This window comes from Scaptodrosophila lebanonensis, unplaced genomic scaffold (genome assembly GCF_003285725.1).
Source record: "Scaptodrosophila lebanonensis strain 11010-0011.00,11010-0021.00 unplaced genomic scaffold, SlebRS2 tig00000043-arrow-pilon, whole genome shotgun sequence".
Taxonomy (NCBI): Eukaryota; Metazoa; Arthropoda; class Insecta; order Diptera; family Drosophilidae; genus Scaptodrosophila; species Scaptodrosophila lebanonensis.
The window spans coordinates 10,183,456-10,200,511 of NW_022060545.1; the positions used below are offsets into that span (position 1 = coordinate 10,183,456).

Sequence of the window (17,056 nt, forward strand, 5' to 3'; positions counted from 1 at the left end):
ATCTGAGGAATGTTTTTTTTCTTCTTTTTTTTTCATACATTTTTTAGAGTTTTACAAAGTTATTCTACTATCTTAAGTATTTGTACAAATGATCTAAAAGCAAGCTAATTTTATTCCGAACAAGTCTTAAACATACACCTTAGTATAGGTGTGTTGACTATCGGAACCCTTCCTTGAAATTCTTCACACAGTTTACTTCTCTAAAAATTTCCACAGTCCTAACTATATAGAGATTTCACCAAAACTTTAATTTGGAATAGGTTTCTTTGATAATTATAATAATGGCTGGGATTTAAAATTTCACAATTTCTTTCTGCAGGGCATTAAAATTACAATAAAAATCAGACAAATAGGTATATAGTTGGCTCATAGCAGGCCATTTAATGGACCAGAAGTGTGTTTCATGCCAATGGCCACCTCCCACAAGTTTTCTTTTCTGAAGTGGTGGCACAGCGGAGACTAGAAAATAAAATATATACGTATATCTATGTATATTGTATGAAAGAAAATTAAAGTAGCAAAGAAAAGCTTGTGTGACTGGTGTGTGATGCTAAATAAGCGAGAGGCGATGAGTTCATTTGATATTTTTAGAGAATTGCCTAATTAATTTAGAGAAATTGAGAAAAAACCACCAGCATTTCAATGTTTGTATCACTCGCATATTCATCACACAAAAATGTTTTTTCAAACTTGTATCTCTATTATAAGTATTCTAAGTTCCATTTTGGACATTTGTTGCGATACTTCGCACTCGTACGCGTATTTAAAGGAATTTCGTAAATCATTTTCATAAGCTGCTAAATGTTTTTGGGCTTAAGACGTAATTCCAAGTACACGGTTTTAGCTAAACAATTGCCCTTAACAAAATATTATCCATTTTGTGTTTATATATTAAACGATGAGAAATTGCACATGTGCCAAAAAAATGAAAAAAGAAACAAAAAACAAAAAAGAAAGCAAGGCCACATATTTTTGAACACCACAAAAACAGAAGCATGCGAACATTTGACAAAAAAATGTTTTAAATTAATGAAAATTAATGCAAAAACATACAATTTTTCACAGCGCAGGAAATGTACAATTTCATGAATCATTTCCAAGTGGAAAGAGGCTGACCATATGCTTGCTGTTCTGATACTGTTTCGTGGGCTGCAAAATCAAATCGAATTCAATTATCATGTAACTATATTTTTAATGTGATGTGCTAAGCAGCCATAGCCATCGATATATACGAGTTTAAGAATAATTGCAAGCGAAATGATTCACATTTCTTGAATAGCATCCAACTTTTATGCTCTAATGACTCGAACACATTAAGGTAAGCAACAAATTCAAATTGGCAGGCACTTAACCGAAAAATCGACAGAAGTGTGTCATCCAAAAGGAAAAAAAAACAATAATGTCAGCAGGTGAGTAGAAAATTCATTACCCGCTTGGTCAGCAAACTAAAAATACGCGCAAGTGAAAAAAGAAAAAGTTTAAAAAAAGGCCGCCTGTGCACAATTTTAACGCCAACATCGGCAATTGTGGTCAGTGTCAAGGATTTTTGAACATTATCAGAGAGCGCGTGCCATGGTGGGCCAAGTTTTGGGCTCGCTCGTCGCACCTTGAAGGCCCCGACGGCCAGTGTTTATGTCTGTCAGCCAGCCAGCCAGCCAGCTCTGCACCAAATATTTCAAATATTGCGCTTTTGTTTCATTTCTTATTCTTGGCAAGTGTTTGCAGTTTTGTTTTTGTTTTCATCGCTTGTTCAGCAGAAAATTTCAAAGCAAAACTAGCAGAGAATATGCGAAAGGAAAATAGATAAATAAACATTTTTTGAAAACTGAAAGAATCGTTTATGAAACACACATAGCTAGTGGGAGCCGCAAGCCAATGAGTCAGTCGGTCAGTCAGTCATTCAGTCAGTCAGTCAATCTGAAAAGATCGCCCACACACAGACACAAAAGAAAAACCAAAAGTTTGTTTGGCAATTCTTTAACCTGAATTTTTAAATTTTGAAATAATATTTTGAAAATTGTTCTGTATTGATTCGCGACAGCGTGTTGTTTTTAAAATACCGGGGACTTTTCTTTGATTTGCTGGCAGAGCATCTGGCCTGAAAAATAGTTTACGATTGACCCATATGTGATGATGGCCTTAATATTTTCCACTTGATTTATGCTGTGCCTTTAAATTATTGAACGCAAAAGAATCAAGAAAAATCCACCATATACGAGAAACTCAAGAGATATATTTTAAAAATCAAATATCATGCTTGTTGTATTGATAATCATTGATAAATTGATTTAAAGAGTTGGGTAATCTGTTTTATCAGATTATAAAAGCTTTTATTGCTTTATACTACAAAATGCTATCCGATAGATAGATTCTAGCGTATAATAAAATGTTTGTTATGTAACGAGCTGGCCCCTTATAATTGTTGCATCTATACATCCCTTTACTCTAATCCTAATGTTTTCGATCGCCATATCTTCTGTGTATAACCAATATTCATGATAAAAACATAGTGCTCTTTCCTGTAGGGTGAAGCGTATAAAAATCAGTTTGTTTGTTAACCTAAAGATTTATTTGAAATAAACAAAATACATTTGTATATGTATGCAGACTAAACTAAATAAACTATAACACAACAGTTTACCTTGGCGTCTGATTTATTAAAATGCCAGCCAGCCATGTTGAAAATTAAGGTATGTGTATATATGTATATTTAACTAAAGCGTAGGAGGCACAGGTATTTATCAAGGTCGGTTTTGTCGGTTTATAAAAAACATGTTGACAACTATAGTTAGACAGGACCCTGGCGTATTCTATGACGATATGAAAATATGTGTTGTCTATCTTCTCTATGGCAGCTATAGAGATAATAACAATTATTCATGTTTTCTTAATTATACATATGTTCTGCTTATACGAACGCAAAGAATAAGATCCTGTCTCTTATCATATGTTACAGATCAAAATTAAATATCAGAAATAAGTCAATAGCTTTGATCATCAAATGATCATAAGTAATTATACGAATTATAATTAATTATATTTTTTGTATCATATTTGAACCTCCATTTTTAAATATCAGAAATAAGTCAATAGCTTTCATCACCAAATGATCATAAGTAATTATACGAATTATATTTTTTGTATCATATTTGAACCTCCATTTTCTGAATCATTTATTGCTGTGCGCTGCAGATGTTCAAAAATAGTTGCAGAGATCGCTGACGATCGCACTGCTGTCGCCATCTATTTTCAAAATCAGTTCGAAAAGCTTTCGAGCATACGGAAATAGCTTTTTCGAAATTAACGGGTGGGTTTTTCATCATAGAGAGCGCCACAAAACAAAAAAGAAAAGCTCTTTGCCGTTAAAATTCGAAAAAGAATTTTTTGAACATTATAAAGGAATTTAATGAATTCGGGTTAATATTCAGACAATATGCCCATTAAAATTCTTAAATCAAACACATTTTTCGCATCGTTTTCATGTGATTTATTGCAATTTTCGACAAAAACACTTTTAATACTATATTTTCTTTTTTTCCATATGCATGTAGTATGTAGTTTTGATGTATGTTCACACTTGATTAGCAACAATAACACAAAATCAAAACCAAAATCAAAGAAAAATAAAGATAGCAACACAATTAGACACACACAAAAGCTGAACTTTGGCTTGAATAAGTGATCATCATAAATACGTAATAAATAAATAGCATAATTATTTATTATTATCTTAATATCTAAATCCACGATTCGTGCTCGAAACGTTCAAATTTCCGCTGGTGCTGGCCGCCCCAAGTCCATTCATGGCCGAGCACACATAAGTGCCGGAGTCGTCTGCCGGGAATGAAAGAATAATATGGCAGCGATTAATGGGCACAACGTACTATAAAAGAGTGGGGGTAGTGGGGGGTGCCAGAACTTACCAGGATAGGCCTGGGGTAACGTCAAGCGGCACACACCGTTACGATACTCAATGACATGCCGGTTTCCGTGCTCCAAGTGCCCACCGTTGTGCGTCCAATTGACCTGCGGCTGCGGATATGCCTGGACAATGCACTCGAAACGGGCGGTCCCGCCCACGCCCACAGCAATATCCTTCAATGGCTGTGAATAGGACGGGTTGGGATGGGTTGGGTTGGGTTGGGTTGGGTTGGTTTGATGGTTCATAACGTTTAGTCATTATGAATGGTTTAGCCAGTTTAATGACCTCCGCTTACCGTTATAAATAATGGCGGCTTTTGTGCTTGCTCATCGCGGTTCAAATGCGCATTGACTGGCTCCGTGTTGGGCAACTCCGGCACTGCATTGGAGTTACGGGAATGGATTAGAACTGTGGCGCACGTTTAAAGCGTCCTCTTAAATGCGATTAACACTCACTTCATTTGTGATGGTGGACATGACAAACAATAGCAATTAAACACATACACAACAATGCAACAACAAACGACATCACAATTATGATTTTTTTTTTTTTAACACTTGATGGAACACAATTAATACTTAAAACACAAGCAGTATGTGAGTAGGACATGCAATAAACAAACAACAATAGGCACAACAACAATCAATAGACTTCAAGCGATTTTTTAGAAAAGATTTTCACAGCTTTTAACTCCCTTCAGCTATGATCCCACAGCCAACAAATTTGCATGATTTCAATCATAAATAACACGTTCTGTTTTTACAATTTGTGTGCAAATATTTGCCTGTCTGACCATAGCTTTAGATTTATCATAAAACAGCAAAGGCTGCTGCGAAATGACCGATCAAAAAAGTGGTAATCGTTTGGAACAAATTATAAAAGATTTTAATGAAATATCGTTCAGTTTCAAATGGTTCGATTTATAAAGCTTTGTTTTCAGTATTGAATATTTCAAAATTCTGGTCCACAAATATTAGCAACATATCTCAGAAATAAGTTCAGAGAGAGAGAGTTTCAATATTTCCAAATTTTTGTCCACAAATATTAGCAACATATCTCAGAAATAAGTTCAGAGAGAGAGTTTCAATATTTAAAAATTCTGGTCTACAAATATTAGTAACATATCTCAGAAATAAGTTCAGAGAGAGAGAGAGTTCCACAATTAATTAAAATGTTTACAATTTTTTTTACAATTCCGAACGACATTTCCTTATGTTTTTAATTCTTTAAAAAAGGCGCAGCCAACGTCCTTTTTTATATGTTAATGGCATCATGCAATTGATATTATTAGGTGGGCTAGCTATTTGGGGTGAGGTAAGGTACGCTAAGATTTTCCATATAGTGCTCTGCTTCCAATTTTCACTGCTAAAGACGCGACATTCCAAGCTCAGTTTATAGTTAACACAATAACAACAACTATATAGATTTATATTGTGATATGAACATTATTAAGGACGCCTAAGCTAAATCACAACATCGATGGCCCGAATTGGGGCCGTGCTTGCCCCTTGCCAATGGCTGCCCCTACCTGTGCGCACCAGCTGATCGGGCAGTCGGGGTGCCTGCGCATGCAGACGATCCAGATGGATGTCAAGACTGTGTGTGGTGGGCAGGCTGTAGCGTTTGTTGTAGCGCGTTGTCGCCGGATTTAGGCGACTGGGCAACGTGCCGTAGGTGCGGCGTTGCGCCTCATTGTCGGAGCTGTAGCCGCTGCTGGCTGTGGTGGCCCTTGGCGGAGGCATCGACCGGACACCAGTACGTTCATGCTGGACTGGTATGATCAACTCATTGCCTGCTCCGCCCAGTTTGAGGGGATAGGGCGAATGACGGCCATTGGTTACAAGGCCAGAGGGGCCGCTGCCAGCTTTGCTGTTCCATTGACTGCTCACGAACTTGTGACCCTCACCCGGAAAGAGTATGCCAAATTCGTAGCCAAAGTCATATTTGAAATAGATTAAACCGGTATTGGGATCGACGCATTTTGTGCCTAATTTACGTTTACGTTGGGAAAGGGAATTATTGAAGACCGAGTACTTAAATTAGCATACAAAATGTACAAAATGTTTTGGTTTTTTTTTCTTTCAATGTGTTAGTTTAAGAATGGGGTTTACAAATACAGATGAAACAATAACTTTTTCAGTCAAGAAATTTTCAAATTTTCAAATTTTCAATCTAAAATGTTTAATCTCAAATGAGTTTTCAATACCAATTAGGATCGAATCAATATTTTAAACGCTCGAGCAATTGGGTATTACATTTATGCGAGTCCAAAAATCATTGGTTCTTTTGCGAGTCGAAATTGTATATAATAGAGACCTGTTTGGGTTACCGAAATCGAGGCAATTTCTGAAGTAAAATTTATTTCCCGAGAGCACTTGAATTAACTTTTATAAATTCAATTTCACCCACATTCGAAAGCTCGTATTGGGCCGATCTCAATGGCAATTTCTGGACATCGCACAAATATAAAACGTTTCTGGAACAGTATTACTAGTTGAAGCAATGCAAGCATGCACTTACCATATTGGGAGACGCGAGATTCGTCTCTGTAGGCCTGTGGCTGGTTGCTACCCTCGCTGGGTGCTCGCCTGAACCCGGGTCGCTGACCATTTGTGGCAACATTGCTGCCCCGGCTGTGTACATCCCGACTGATGTCATCGATGAATTGATGCGATTTCTGCAGGAAAGTCGACCCCAGACGCTTGGCCTGACCCTCGGCTTGCTGTTGCAAGTGACTGTAACCGTATCGTGGGAGCGTGCCTCCCCGTATCTGTGTGTCCGTCTGATCGGTGGACTCCTGCAGACTGCTGTAGTGTTGTTGCCTCATGGTGCTGTTCCGATTCAGAGACTGTGTGCGACTCTGTGTGGTCACTGTGCTGCCCCCACGCTGTTCCTTGCGCAACGTATTCACATCTACGTGAATTTTGCTGGGCATTTCGGGACCATGATCGAACTCCATGGGCGAGAGCACGCGCTCATAGGTGCGAGGTAGACTACATGAACGTCCCGGTTGTGGAGCCGCTACGCGACGATAACCCTTGGTCAGACCATCGCCATAGGGCGACCATAGGGGCTGAATGCGTGCACCCTCGACCTCGCTTTCGTAGTCGCTCTCACGGAACTCGCCGGGTATGAATTTTGTGGGCGTTGTGGGCGGTGGCAAGTGAGACTGGCGTGACGGAGTGCGACTGTGACCCGGACTGTAGGAGAAGGGCTCCAGATTCTGTAGCTGATAGCTGTTGCTGTGCTCCTCGTGCTGCTGATTGTCAAAATGTATGACCCGCTTGGTCTGTTGCATGTTGACTACACGTTGTGATGTCTCTGTGGACTCCTTCATCTGCATGACATTCTTCGTTTCGGTGGCCACCTTGGCCGTGTGGAGAGGTACTCCTGCAACCGCATTATAATACATGGTCGGACGAGTGCCAGGCTGTGGCTGTTGTTGTTGCTGCTGCTGTGTAGCCGCTATGAATTTGGCCGCCACAGGTTTCGGTTTGTAGACTGGCTGTTGTTGCTGTTGCTGATGCATTGTCTTGAATTGTTTGCTCTGCTCCTGCCGGCTGCTGCTGCTCTCCGTCTTAATCTCATGGCGTATCTCCTTGCCAATCGGTTCGAACTTGGGACGTGCGAATCCCATTGGCTCGGGCGGCGTAGGCTCAAACTCCATAGGTGATGGCGTAACTACAACCACTGGCGATTTGTGGCCATTAGCTACGTTGGTGCGCGGTGTTGGCGTGGGTGGGAATACCACACGATAACCCTTGATATCAGTATCTGATTCATTAGCTCGCGATACGGAACGGAAACGCTCGTCCACCTCGCTGCTATAGTCACTGAATTCGGCGGCGGGCGTTTTGCGTTGCGCCGGCACTGGACTGGGCGCTACAGCTGCTGAGGGCGTGGCCGTCGACTGATATTTGGTCTCATGATGACTGCTGCTCTGAATATTGTGCGAAATATTGCTGGTCATGCTGCTCGAGGTGTATTTATAGTCCTGTGAATAGACAAGTTCTGCGGATTAGTAAAGATTATAATTTTGTAGGGAAACACACACAAAACAACGACAAGGTGTTAGGGCTTGCGATAAGGTTTTAGGAAATTAACAGAATAAATTAAATTGCAAATTAAATAAGATCCTATAGTTCATCGACTTTCATAAACATTTTAAAATCGCTAAAAAGCTTCACTACGATATTTTTACAAGTTAAAAGTTATATATTGTAATAAGAGCGAGTTTTCCACCGATCGACCCAATAAAAGCTATTGATATAATTACGTCAATATAAGATCTTGAATAGACTGGGTCTGCGTGTACATAAGATAAGTCTAAGTTTGGCTTCGCTAGCTATTATGGTTGAAAAGTTATCGATGAGATCAACCGGTCAAACGGACAAACACTTTGACTTTTGAGTATATCCATTAGGAACACATCGTTTGAGTTCAAACAATAAACGTATCAACTGATAAGTCTATATATCGCTACCTGTTCAGTTAACGTATTATAGCATATGCATACGACAAGTCTATATATCGCTAGCTGGTGTGGTTGAAAAGTTATCGATGATCATACGGACGCAAAGATGATCAAACGGACAAACATGTTGACTTTTAAGTAGTTACACCAATTAAGAACATATTGTTAGAGTGCAAACCGTTAACGTATTCCAGCGTATATATAAGATAAGCCTATAGATCAAGTAAGGCTTTGCTAGCTGTATGGTTGGAAAGTTATCGATGATTATACGGACGCAAATACGATCAAACGGACAAACATTTTGACTTTTGAGTATATTCATTAGGAACACATCGTTTGAGTTCAAACAATAAACGTATTATCTGATAAGGCTATATATCGATAGCTGTTCAGTTAAGAAAAGTTTATAGATCAAGCTAGCTGTATTGGTTGGAATGTTATCGATGATCATATGGACGCAAAGACGATCAAACAGACAAACATTTTGACTTCTAAGTACTTATACCCATTATGAACACATCGTTTGAGTTCAAACAGTTAACGTATTCCACGGAGTTAAGACTTCAGTTCATTATCTCTATAATTAAAGCTTCCGTCATAAAATTAGGCATACAAATTGGAACAATAATTAATGTTTTATTCCTATTTCCTTTTTTAAATAGGAAGTGCAAAACGTGTTAGACTTATGTAATGGCTTTATGCTTTATGGGAGAGTTTCGGCATTAATGGCGGGCATTCGCGTTAGTCGTGCAATAACTTAAAAGAAGAACAACAAAAACAACTGAAGCGGCAACAACGGGACAGAGGCGTTTGGTGCAGATGTGGCGATTCAGCATGCAGGAGAGATTTGTTGCTCGCCGCTGCCAAGGGCCAAGTGCTACACACATAAGTATACAAGGATATATGTATATATTTGAAATGATATTAGAATAATAGGTGGTAACAAAAACAACGACAACGACAACAACAACACAGACAGCTAGTGACATGAGTAGCAGTAGAGTATCGAACCTTCGCCTCCTGACTATAGGAAGATTGTTGTTGTTGTTGTGGTGGTGGTGGTGGCTGCGTAAAGTAAAGCTGTGCCGGTGGCTCAGGCAAGAGGGGCTTAAGAGGTGGTTGTGGCTGTGCCTGTGGCTGTGGCTGAGATGATGACTTGCTCTCATAAAAGCTGGACTCGGATTTGCGATAACTCGAATGCTCCTCCGTGTCGGCCGCATAGCCACTGGACTTGAACACCTCTGTGGCGGCTTGCTGTTTCCGCTGGCCGGCATCATCCGACTCGCTACCGCTATACTTGTAACGATCGCTTTCATAGTCGCTCTCATAGTAATCGCCACGACCCAGTTTGCTGGGCAGGACAGGCGGTGGTGGTCTGTAGGTGGTGCTGGTGTTAAGTTTCGGTGCTGTTACCGGCGTCAATGTGGGCACCGAATGCGGCAGCACTTTACTTGGTCCCTGAATGAGATTCTGCTCGAGTTTTTGCTCCATGCTCTCCACCAGCGAATGACGACGCACTTCGGGCTTCGGTGTGTAGCAAATTTCGGGCGGAGTGCCCGGCTCCAGCTCAATGTTCACCACACGGGTGACCGGCGCCATTGTTTTTGCCACCTGCTGCACCAGAAATGGGGCGTTTAATTCCTTGGTGGGTGTCGGCGTTGGCAATTTGGTAATACTTGTTGATGTTATGGTCTTGCTGGACTCTTGCTTTGACTCGCTTTCACTCTTATGGTGTTCAACATCGCTGGTGGTGGTGCAGCTTTCATAGCCACTGACACCACTGGGAGTCCAAAGCTTGGACATGGCCACACCCTCGGCCGAGGGCTTGGGTGAGGGCGAACGCGTATTCTGTTGTGCTGGTTTTGGTAATTGAGCGGCCAGCCGCACAATCGGTTGTCCGTACTCCACACGCACTTCCTTGCTGCTGAAGGATTCATGATGCACATTCTGCAATGGTGGAGGGAAGACAGGCACTCCTCCCTGTGGCGGTACGTCTTTGGGCTGCACTTCCTCCAGTATTTTGATTTTCTCGTTTATTAGCGGTGGCTTCGGTGCCTGCTTCTCCGTCTTGGGCACGTAACAGAATTCAGGTGGCGGCCCCGGCATTATGTTAAGGCTTCTCAACTCCTCGGCCAAACTGTGGGCCTGCGGTTGCTTCACCACAGTCTCCAGCGGTTTCATAGCCTGCGGGGTTGGTCGTTTGTTGGTGCTAGTTTCGAAGTTCTTGCTCTGTTCGCTGTCGATTTTCTTGAAGTACTCAAATGATGATGATGATTTACGCTCACTGGTGCTGCTCTCGTATCGGGATGTGGACGTAGATGTGGATGATTGCATCTGCGGCGGTTGTTGTTGCAGTGGTTGCATTTGTATGGGCGCTAGGCTCTGACAGAAAGGCGACGAAACAACAGGTGTGCAGGGCTTGGGCGGCACTTGTGGTGGTGTTTGTGTGGCACCTGTTTTATATGTGGCGCTCTGTGTTGTGGTCTGTGTGTCGGTCTGATCCATACCGGTGGCTATGGTCGGGGTGGCAGTGGTGTTGCTGTTGTTGTTTGTGGTGGTAATTGGGGTTTTTGGTCTTGCGCTCAGCTCTGGCAAATCTAGATAGGTCGATTTATGCTCTAGACGCATGGTTGCCTCGGTGGTGCAACGATGCTCAGTAATTACTTTCGACTCGGACAGGCCATGCAAATCGCTGGCAGTGGTTACGTCGGCTTGGTTTGTTTGGAAAGATGGGGGCTCTTTGTTGAAGTTTGTCTATGATGTGAGTTTTATGTATTTGTTTGTTTGGTTTGTGGTTCAATGAGTTCGTTGTTATTATGTGTCAAACATAGAGAGAGAACCCACGTGGTAATGAAGCAAAGCATTCGAGTTTGTTTTGATTTGTTTGGTTTGTTTCGAGATAGCATTCCGAAATGGGCAAACATTTTGTGTGTTTTTGCGAGCAACGGCGAAATAATGAGAGAAAAAATTCACAATATTTGTTTATTATATAAATAAATATGCAAAATGTAACAATCGAAAAGATAGAAAGAGTATAAATTGAAATATAAATTGAGAGTTACGAGTATGTAGGTGGGATATATATGTAAATAATAATAAATACAACATAAGTATTTTCAATTGCATTTAAAGTACTAGGCATAGTCATTTAAATATTCAGCACATGCACACTTACTTCAGTTTTAAATTCACCGGGCGTTTCGTACACAATGGTCTTCACCACTTCCTGCATGCGTTCCGGGGAGGGCTCCAAAATAGCGCAGTCTGCAATGCTCTTTGCCTCGCCACCAGCATTGGTTGCCTTAACCATATACTTGCCAGAGTCTGTGGTTTGAGCTGCAGAGGAATAACAGAAATACCGAAAGCTAATCAGAATGTTCAGTTATTGGAAAAAAACAACTGTGAAAAGTAGGCATAGAACTAGCTCAGAAAATAAGTTCTGTGTTTTGAAATGACATCTGACTCATTAATATCTGACGTGTATCTGATGTGTAGAGAGTTTTCATACATCAAATCTTTCAATACTTAAATATATATCAAACATGTGTAACGATTTTTTAAGTATGGATATCCGTCGTGCAAACATCTGATGAAGTAAGATCTGACGTGTAGAGTTTGACATAAAATTTTTCAATACGAAAATATTATATTAGAGACTAACTACTGATTGTTAATTCGTGGACATTTGCTGCAAAAACAGTTGAAGTAAAAAGGACATATAACGCTGAATTTAAGAGCTTCGTTTCTGCTTCGCCAGTGGTAAGATCAAAGTTATTACCCAGTACCCATTTGCTTATTGAAGTTAAAAATTGTGTCATTCTTTTCATAACTAACTCACCTTTTTCTATGATCAGTTTATAAGAATTTCCCATGGCCAGCAGGCGATGTTCTGATATGCCAGCATCTTTCAATGGCTTATCATCTTTCAGCCAAGTGACTGTTGGTTCGGGCAAGCCCGTCACTTCCACCTCCATGATCAACTTTTCGCCCTTCTTGCTCACCTGGGCCTGCAGGCGACGTCCAAAGACTGGTGGGAAAATAGTCTCTGTGCAAAGTAAAACAACATTTTATTTAGGTCAGTGTCGATCGCCCATTTGGATGGCATGCGCTTTATTGTCTGGTTGTCTGCAAGTACGTTCATATAATTTTGCACCACAACAAATGAAATAACCATCAACCCAAGCCCACATCTCTGATCAAATGAAAATAAATATTAGCTTTAGTTTTTTGTGTGTCATTGCAACAGTTGAGGATTTGGCAAATAATTTACTTGAACAGCCGTCTAAATGATCAGCCATAATGAATAATTTGTGTAGACAGACAGAGTAAAAATAATTTCAAACACATTGCAGCCAACCACACAAGACGACAATGTACTTGGAGTGGAGGGGTGTGTTGCGGGTGGGTTGAGTAAATAAACGGATTTGTATTCAGCGGAATTTACATAATAATCGCATCAACAGCAACCACAACCACATCCACCAAATTCGAACTCAACCCCCAGCATTTAAGCTGAAAGCACACACAAATATTTATAAACTATTTACACAATATACTTTTTGTTCACATCGGCCAAGAAGTCAAACGAACCAATGATGAACTATGGGGAAAATATTCATTTCATAACTTAAAATTCAATGAAATTCGTTCTAGCAGAAAAGGTCTAGTCACTTTAATAGAGACCATCAATTACTACTTCGTGATTAACAAGATATTTTCATTTAGAAATGATGCTCTCTCTGATGAATGCAGTAATTAATTAACAAATCAAAGCTATATGCAGTTTATACCCGAACAATAAAAGACGAAAGAAAGTGATGCAATTTCCGTTCGACTGTGTGAGCATCGAGATCATTTGAGCAATAAAAAGTGGGAAGATCAAACTAGGCATGTGAACTTATATTAAACATATGGAAATCAGGTTGATTACAAACTATATTAAGGCTGATTCCTGTATATAATATGCATATAAGCAATTATCAACTAACTATTAGAGATAAAGAACTATGAGGGACTGCTAAAAAATGATTATTACATTTTTCGAAAGGCAATATTCTTCTATATTTCATATATGAAGTTTGTGCACAAAAAAACAAGTTTGCCCCACAGTGGTCATTCGGACTGTTGTGGTTGTGGCCGCCACTAGAAACTCATCAATATACAACGTTTTGGGCATTGACGTTTGAAGATCTATTATCGCGGCCCACAATGACACTTTAATGTGAAAAGAAACTGATTGATGTGGGGCGCATGAAAGGATGAGGGGAGGGACGATGGAAACAGATGCTGTAGATATGTAAACATATATGCTTGTACTCACTCTTCACCACAAGATCGGCACTGCTGGTCGATTGTCCTACAGAATTGGAGGCGGTGACGGCATAGCGTCCAGCATCTGCCACACCCACTTGCTTCAGTTCGATGGTCACACGGTTGCATTTATTCGATATTTTGGTGTGTGCATCATCGAACAGTTGGCAACCATTCTTCTCCACCTTGATTTCGGGAGAGGGAAAGCCATCGTAAATGGCCTCCATGCTGACATCTGTGCCTTGATCGACAATCTTTCCTGTGAGGGGTGTCGTAAATCTTGGCGCAATCTCCTTGCGCAGACGCGTAGGCGAACTTGGAACAGAGGGGCCGCTGGTTAGAGCCGGAACCGCCCCTCCATTGGCAGACTGTACTAGAACAAAGGATTTCTGCTGCACATTGGGTGTGGACATCTCTTTGCTCTTGTGCAGTTCCTGGTAATGATGGCTCTCAACAATTTCGGGTCGCTGTTGGCCCAACTGCTTTAGGGATTGATCAATATGGGCGCTGGAGAGATGCACCTCTGTCTGGGGCGCATTGCCCTCATATGAGTTGACCTGTGATGTGGAGGTGGTCGTAAAGGTCTGCTTCTTGATGGTAACCCGCGAGGACTCGGTATTGTGCTCTTGCGTGACAGTTTGAAGGTCGCTAGATGCAGGAATGCCGCTGCCTATGATATTGAGGAAGGCCACACAAGTGGCCTTTCCTGCCTCATTCTCTGCCACACAGCTGATCTTGCCGACGGCATCATGACAAAGCTTCTGAATGGTCAGCACCTGGCGATCACCGCTTGTCGAGACAAGGAAGTTGTGCCCATGCACGGGCTGATCATTGAAATACCAGTGTATCTTGGGCGTAGGCTTGCCCTTGACAATGCACTCGAACTTCACAACATCGTCGACATGTGCCTGCTTGTCACTGAACAGCTCCTTGAATTCGGGACACATGTGACGCTCTACAATTTCCACAGAGGATTGGCTGCTGCGTCGATTCTCGGGCGCATTCACCGACTTGACTATTAAATGCGAGAAGCATTTGGCGTCGCCCGCACGATTCGTTACCTTAACCGTATACACGCCCTTGTCATTGGCACTCACATTGTTGAGGATCAATTTGAAAATGCCCGCTGGCGCATCCGCCTGCGTGATGACGCGATCGTTTAGCTGCAACTCCTTATTCGTCAGATACCATTGCGCACTAAGCGGCTGATCCCCACTAGCCTGCACCTCCAACACTACCTGCTCTCCCTCATCGACCAGCACATCGGACAGCAAGCGCTCGAATTTCGGTTGTGAGTCCTTGGGCAGGGACTGGCGTTCCGCTTGGGCGCGCGTTGCTGGCTCGGCTATGTTGAGGGGCGTGACCTTGAGCTCACAGCTGCTCGATGTTTCGCCAGCCGAATTGATGGCAACCACCTTGTAGTTGCCCGCATCCTCCTGATAGACCTCCTGTATGATCAGCGAACAGCGATCTCCTTGGAACAGTAACTGCACATCGGCCGATTCCTTGACGGGTCGCTCATTGTGATACCAAATCACCTCTGGCTCCGGCTGGCCGACAATCACACAGTCCAGGCGCACAGGTTTACCCTCGAATATGGATATATCTTTTAGTGGCATATGCACTGCCGGCTTGATGGGCTCGATGTCGGAGGCCATTTCGGAATCGGACGTCTCGTTCGGGAGGCGTCCTTTCACAATCACGTTGCACGTACTGTACGCCTCGCCAGCCAAGTTCTTTGCACTCAAAACGTAGACACCGGCGTCGTTGGGATAAGCTTGCGGGATTATCAGCGTTACGCGGCCAAATTCGTACTGAAAATGGGAAATGGAAAATGGGCATGTTTAAAAGAAAGAAGAACGCCACCATGTGGTGAATATATCGCATAAATGTTTAAATGTTATTATTTGCTTTGTTGTTGTATTGCGGCTGCTATTATTCTTCTCTTGTTGTTGTTGGTGTGCTCGCACTCAAATTTTCATTTCAATTTGTTTTTTTTTTTATTTTTGTATTCATTTCTTCAAATTTTTTTGTGTGTGTTTTAATTTGCTCTAGTTTTTTGTTTTCATTTAGTTTTTTGCAATTAAATTTTCTCTTTACACTGATTTCAACTTATTTATGTTTGCACTCGGATGTGAGTATATCCGGCAGACAAATAGGTAGCCGCTGTAGTGCGTTTCTACTCGAGCTGTGGGTGGATGCGTGCCTGAAGGTACGTGAGTGCAAAATGTTTATTGTCAAGATATCGAATATCTTGAATTATCGCAATATCTTGATTATAGACGACTGTAGGACAATTCACGAAGACAGTACGAGTACAATCACAAACACAAAATATCAAGTGGTGTGAGGAAATATAAATATTTGTACTTAACGTATAACTAATCTTAGTTTTTTGAATGAAAGTACTTGTATGAAAGTTGAATTGTTTTAGTGATAAAAACAAAACATTATGTAAAAGAAAGGCGCAAAACTCAACACCCGAAAAATCAAATTTGGAAATTGTTAATTGAAAGTTTAAGAAGTTTATGAACTTCCCAAATCTAACAACAAAACGTAGCTCGTGAATCGGCGTGATCGTGAGGTACACGCACAGCTCTAGTTTGCACAAACTGTTTGTGCTGCTTATATTTTACAAAAAGTTTTTTGTTTATTTTGGCGCGCATTTCATTTTTGTGTTCGAAAATTTCAAACACTTTTGTGTTGAAAATAAAAGCCCACAAAATTGCAGGAAGATGTATTCAATCGCTATACAAAACACTTAATTGTTTAATCAGCCAGTAACAAGGAACGCCTGCCAATGAGATCATGAATCTTTATAATTGTCAAATGCAGAATATAACGTATACGCCATCGAGGCAATTAAATGTTGCGCATGAAATCATTTTCTTTATACACGTATATTGCAAATTGAAATTTCTCTTTTCGTTTTAATGAATAAATAAAACGAAATCAAATTTAATATGCCAAAAAACACACACACACACACATTTACTTGTGGCTATGTGTACTATATAGTATATGTATGTATGTATGTGGTGAAATATAGCGCCCACAATAAACAAATTGCTGCGCCCACGACCAGCGTGGTGAATTAAATTTGCAACGCCTTTGGCTCGTTTATTAATGCCAGGGGGGCAGAGAGAAAGAAAGAGAGAGAGCGATACAGAGGGGGGAGTGCATGAATTGGCGCCTGGCACACGCATTCATATAGGCGTTGGGGGGCCGGCACACACTCTATGCGTTGCCAAAAAATTGCAGCCATTAGCAAATTGTGGCATAAGCTAACTGTAAATTATAGTTTTGCATATGCCTGCATCATAATGTGGCCAATGGCCAGTGGGGTATTT

The 17,056-nt window shown here is 41.2% G+C and overlaps 1 protein-coding gene across 4 annotated transcripts in view; it reads right to left on the reverse strand.

Annotated features, from left to right (window-relative positions):
- LOC115622947 overlaps positions 1-17,056 on the reverse strand; it is a 52,986-nt gene that overhangs the window by 6,752 nt on the left and 29,178 nt on the right. Inside the window, exons 11-19 of one of the 4 annotated variants that reach the window (XM_030517079.1) lie at positions 13,717-15,520; positions 12,235-12,441; positions 11,572-11,732; positions 9,408-11,150; positions 6,443-7,916; positions 5,451-5,909; positions 4,218-4,300; positions 3,924-4,104; positions 3,473-3,834 (exon numbers count right to left, since the gene is read on the reverse strand). In XM_030517079.1, coding sequence (XP_030372939.1) covers positions 3,731-3,834; positions 3,924-4,104; positions 4,218-4,300; positions 5,451-5,909; positions 6,443-7,916; positions 9,408-11,150; positions 11,572-11,732; positions 12,235-12,441; positions 13,717-15,520 — 6,216 coding nt within the window. In that variant the 3' untranslated portion in view covers positions 3,473-3,730. Of the gene's footprint in view, positions 1-3,472; positions 3,835-3,923; positions 4,105-4,217; positions 4,301-5,450; positions 5,910-6,442; positions 7,917-9,407; positions 11,151-11,571; positions 11,733-12,234; positions 12,442-13,716; positions 15,521-17,056 lie in introns of those variants that run through there. The other 3 variants (XM_030517080.1, XM_030517081.1, XM_030517082.1) reach the window with 3 other exon arrangements.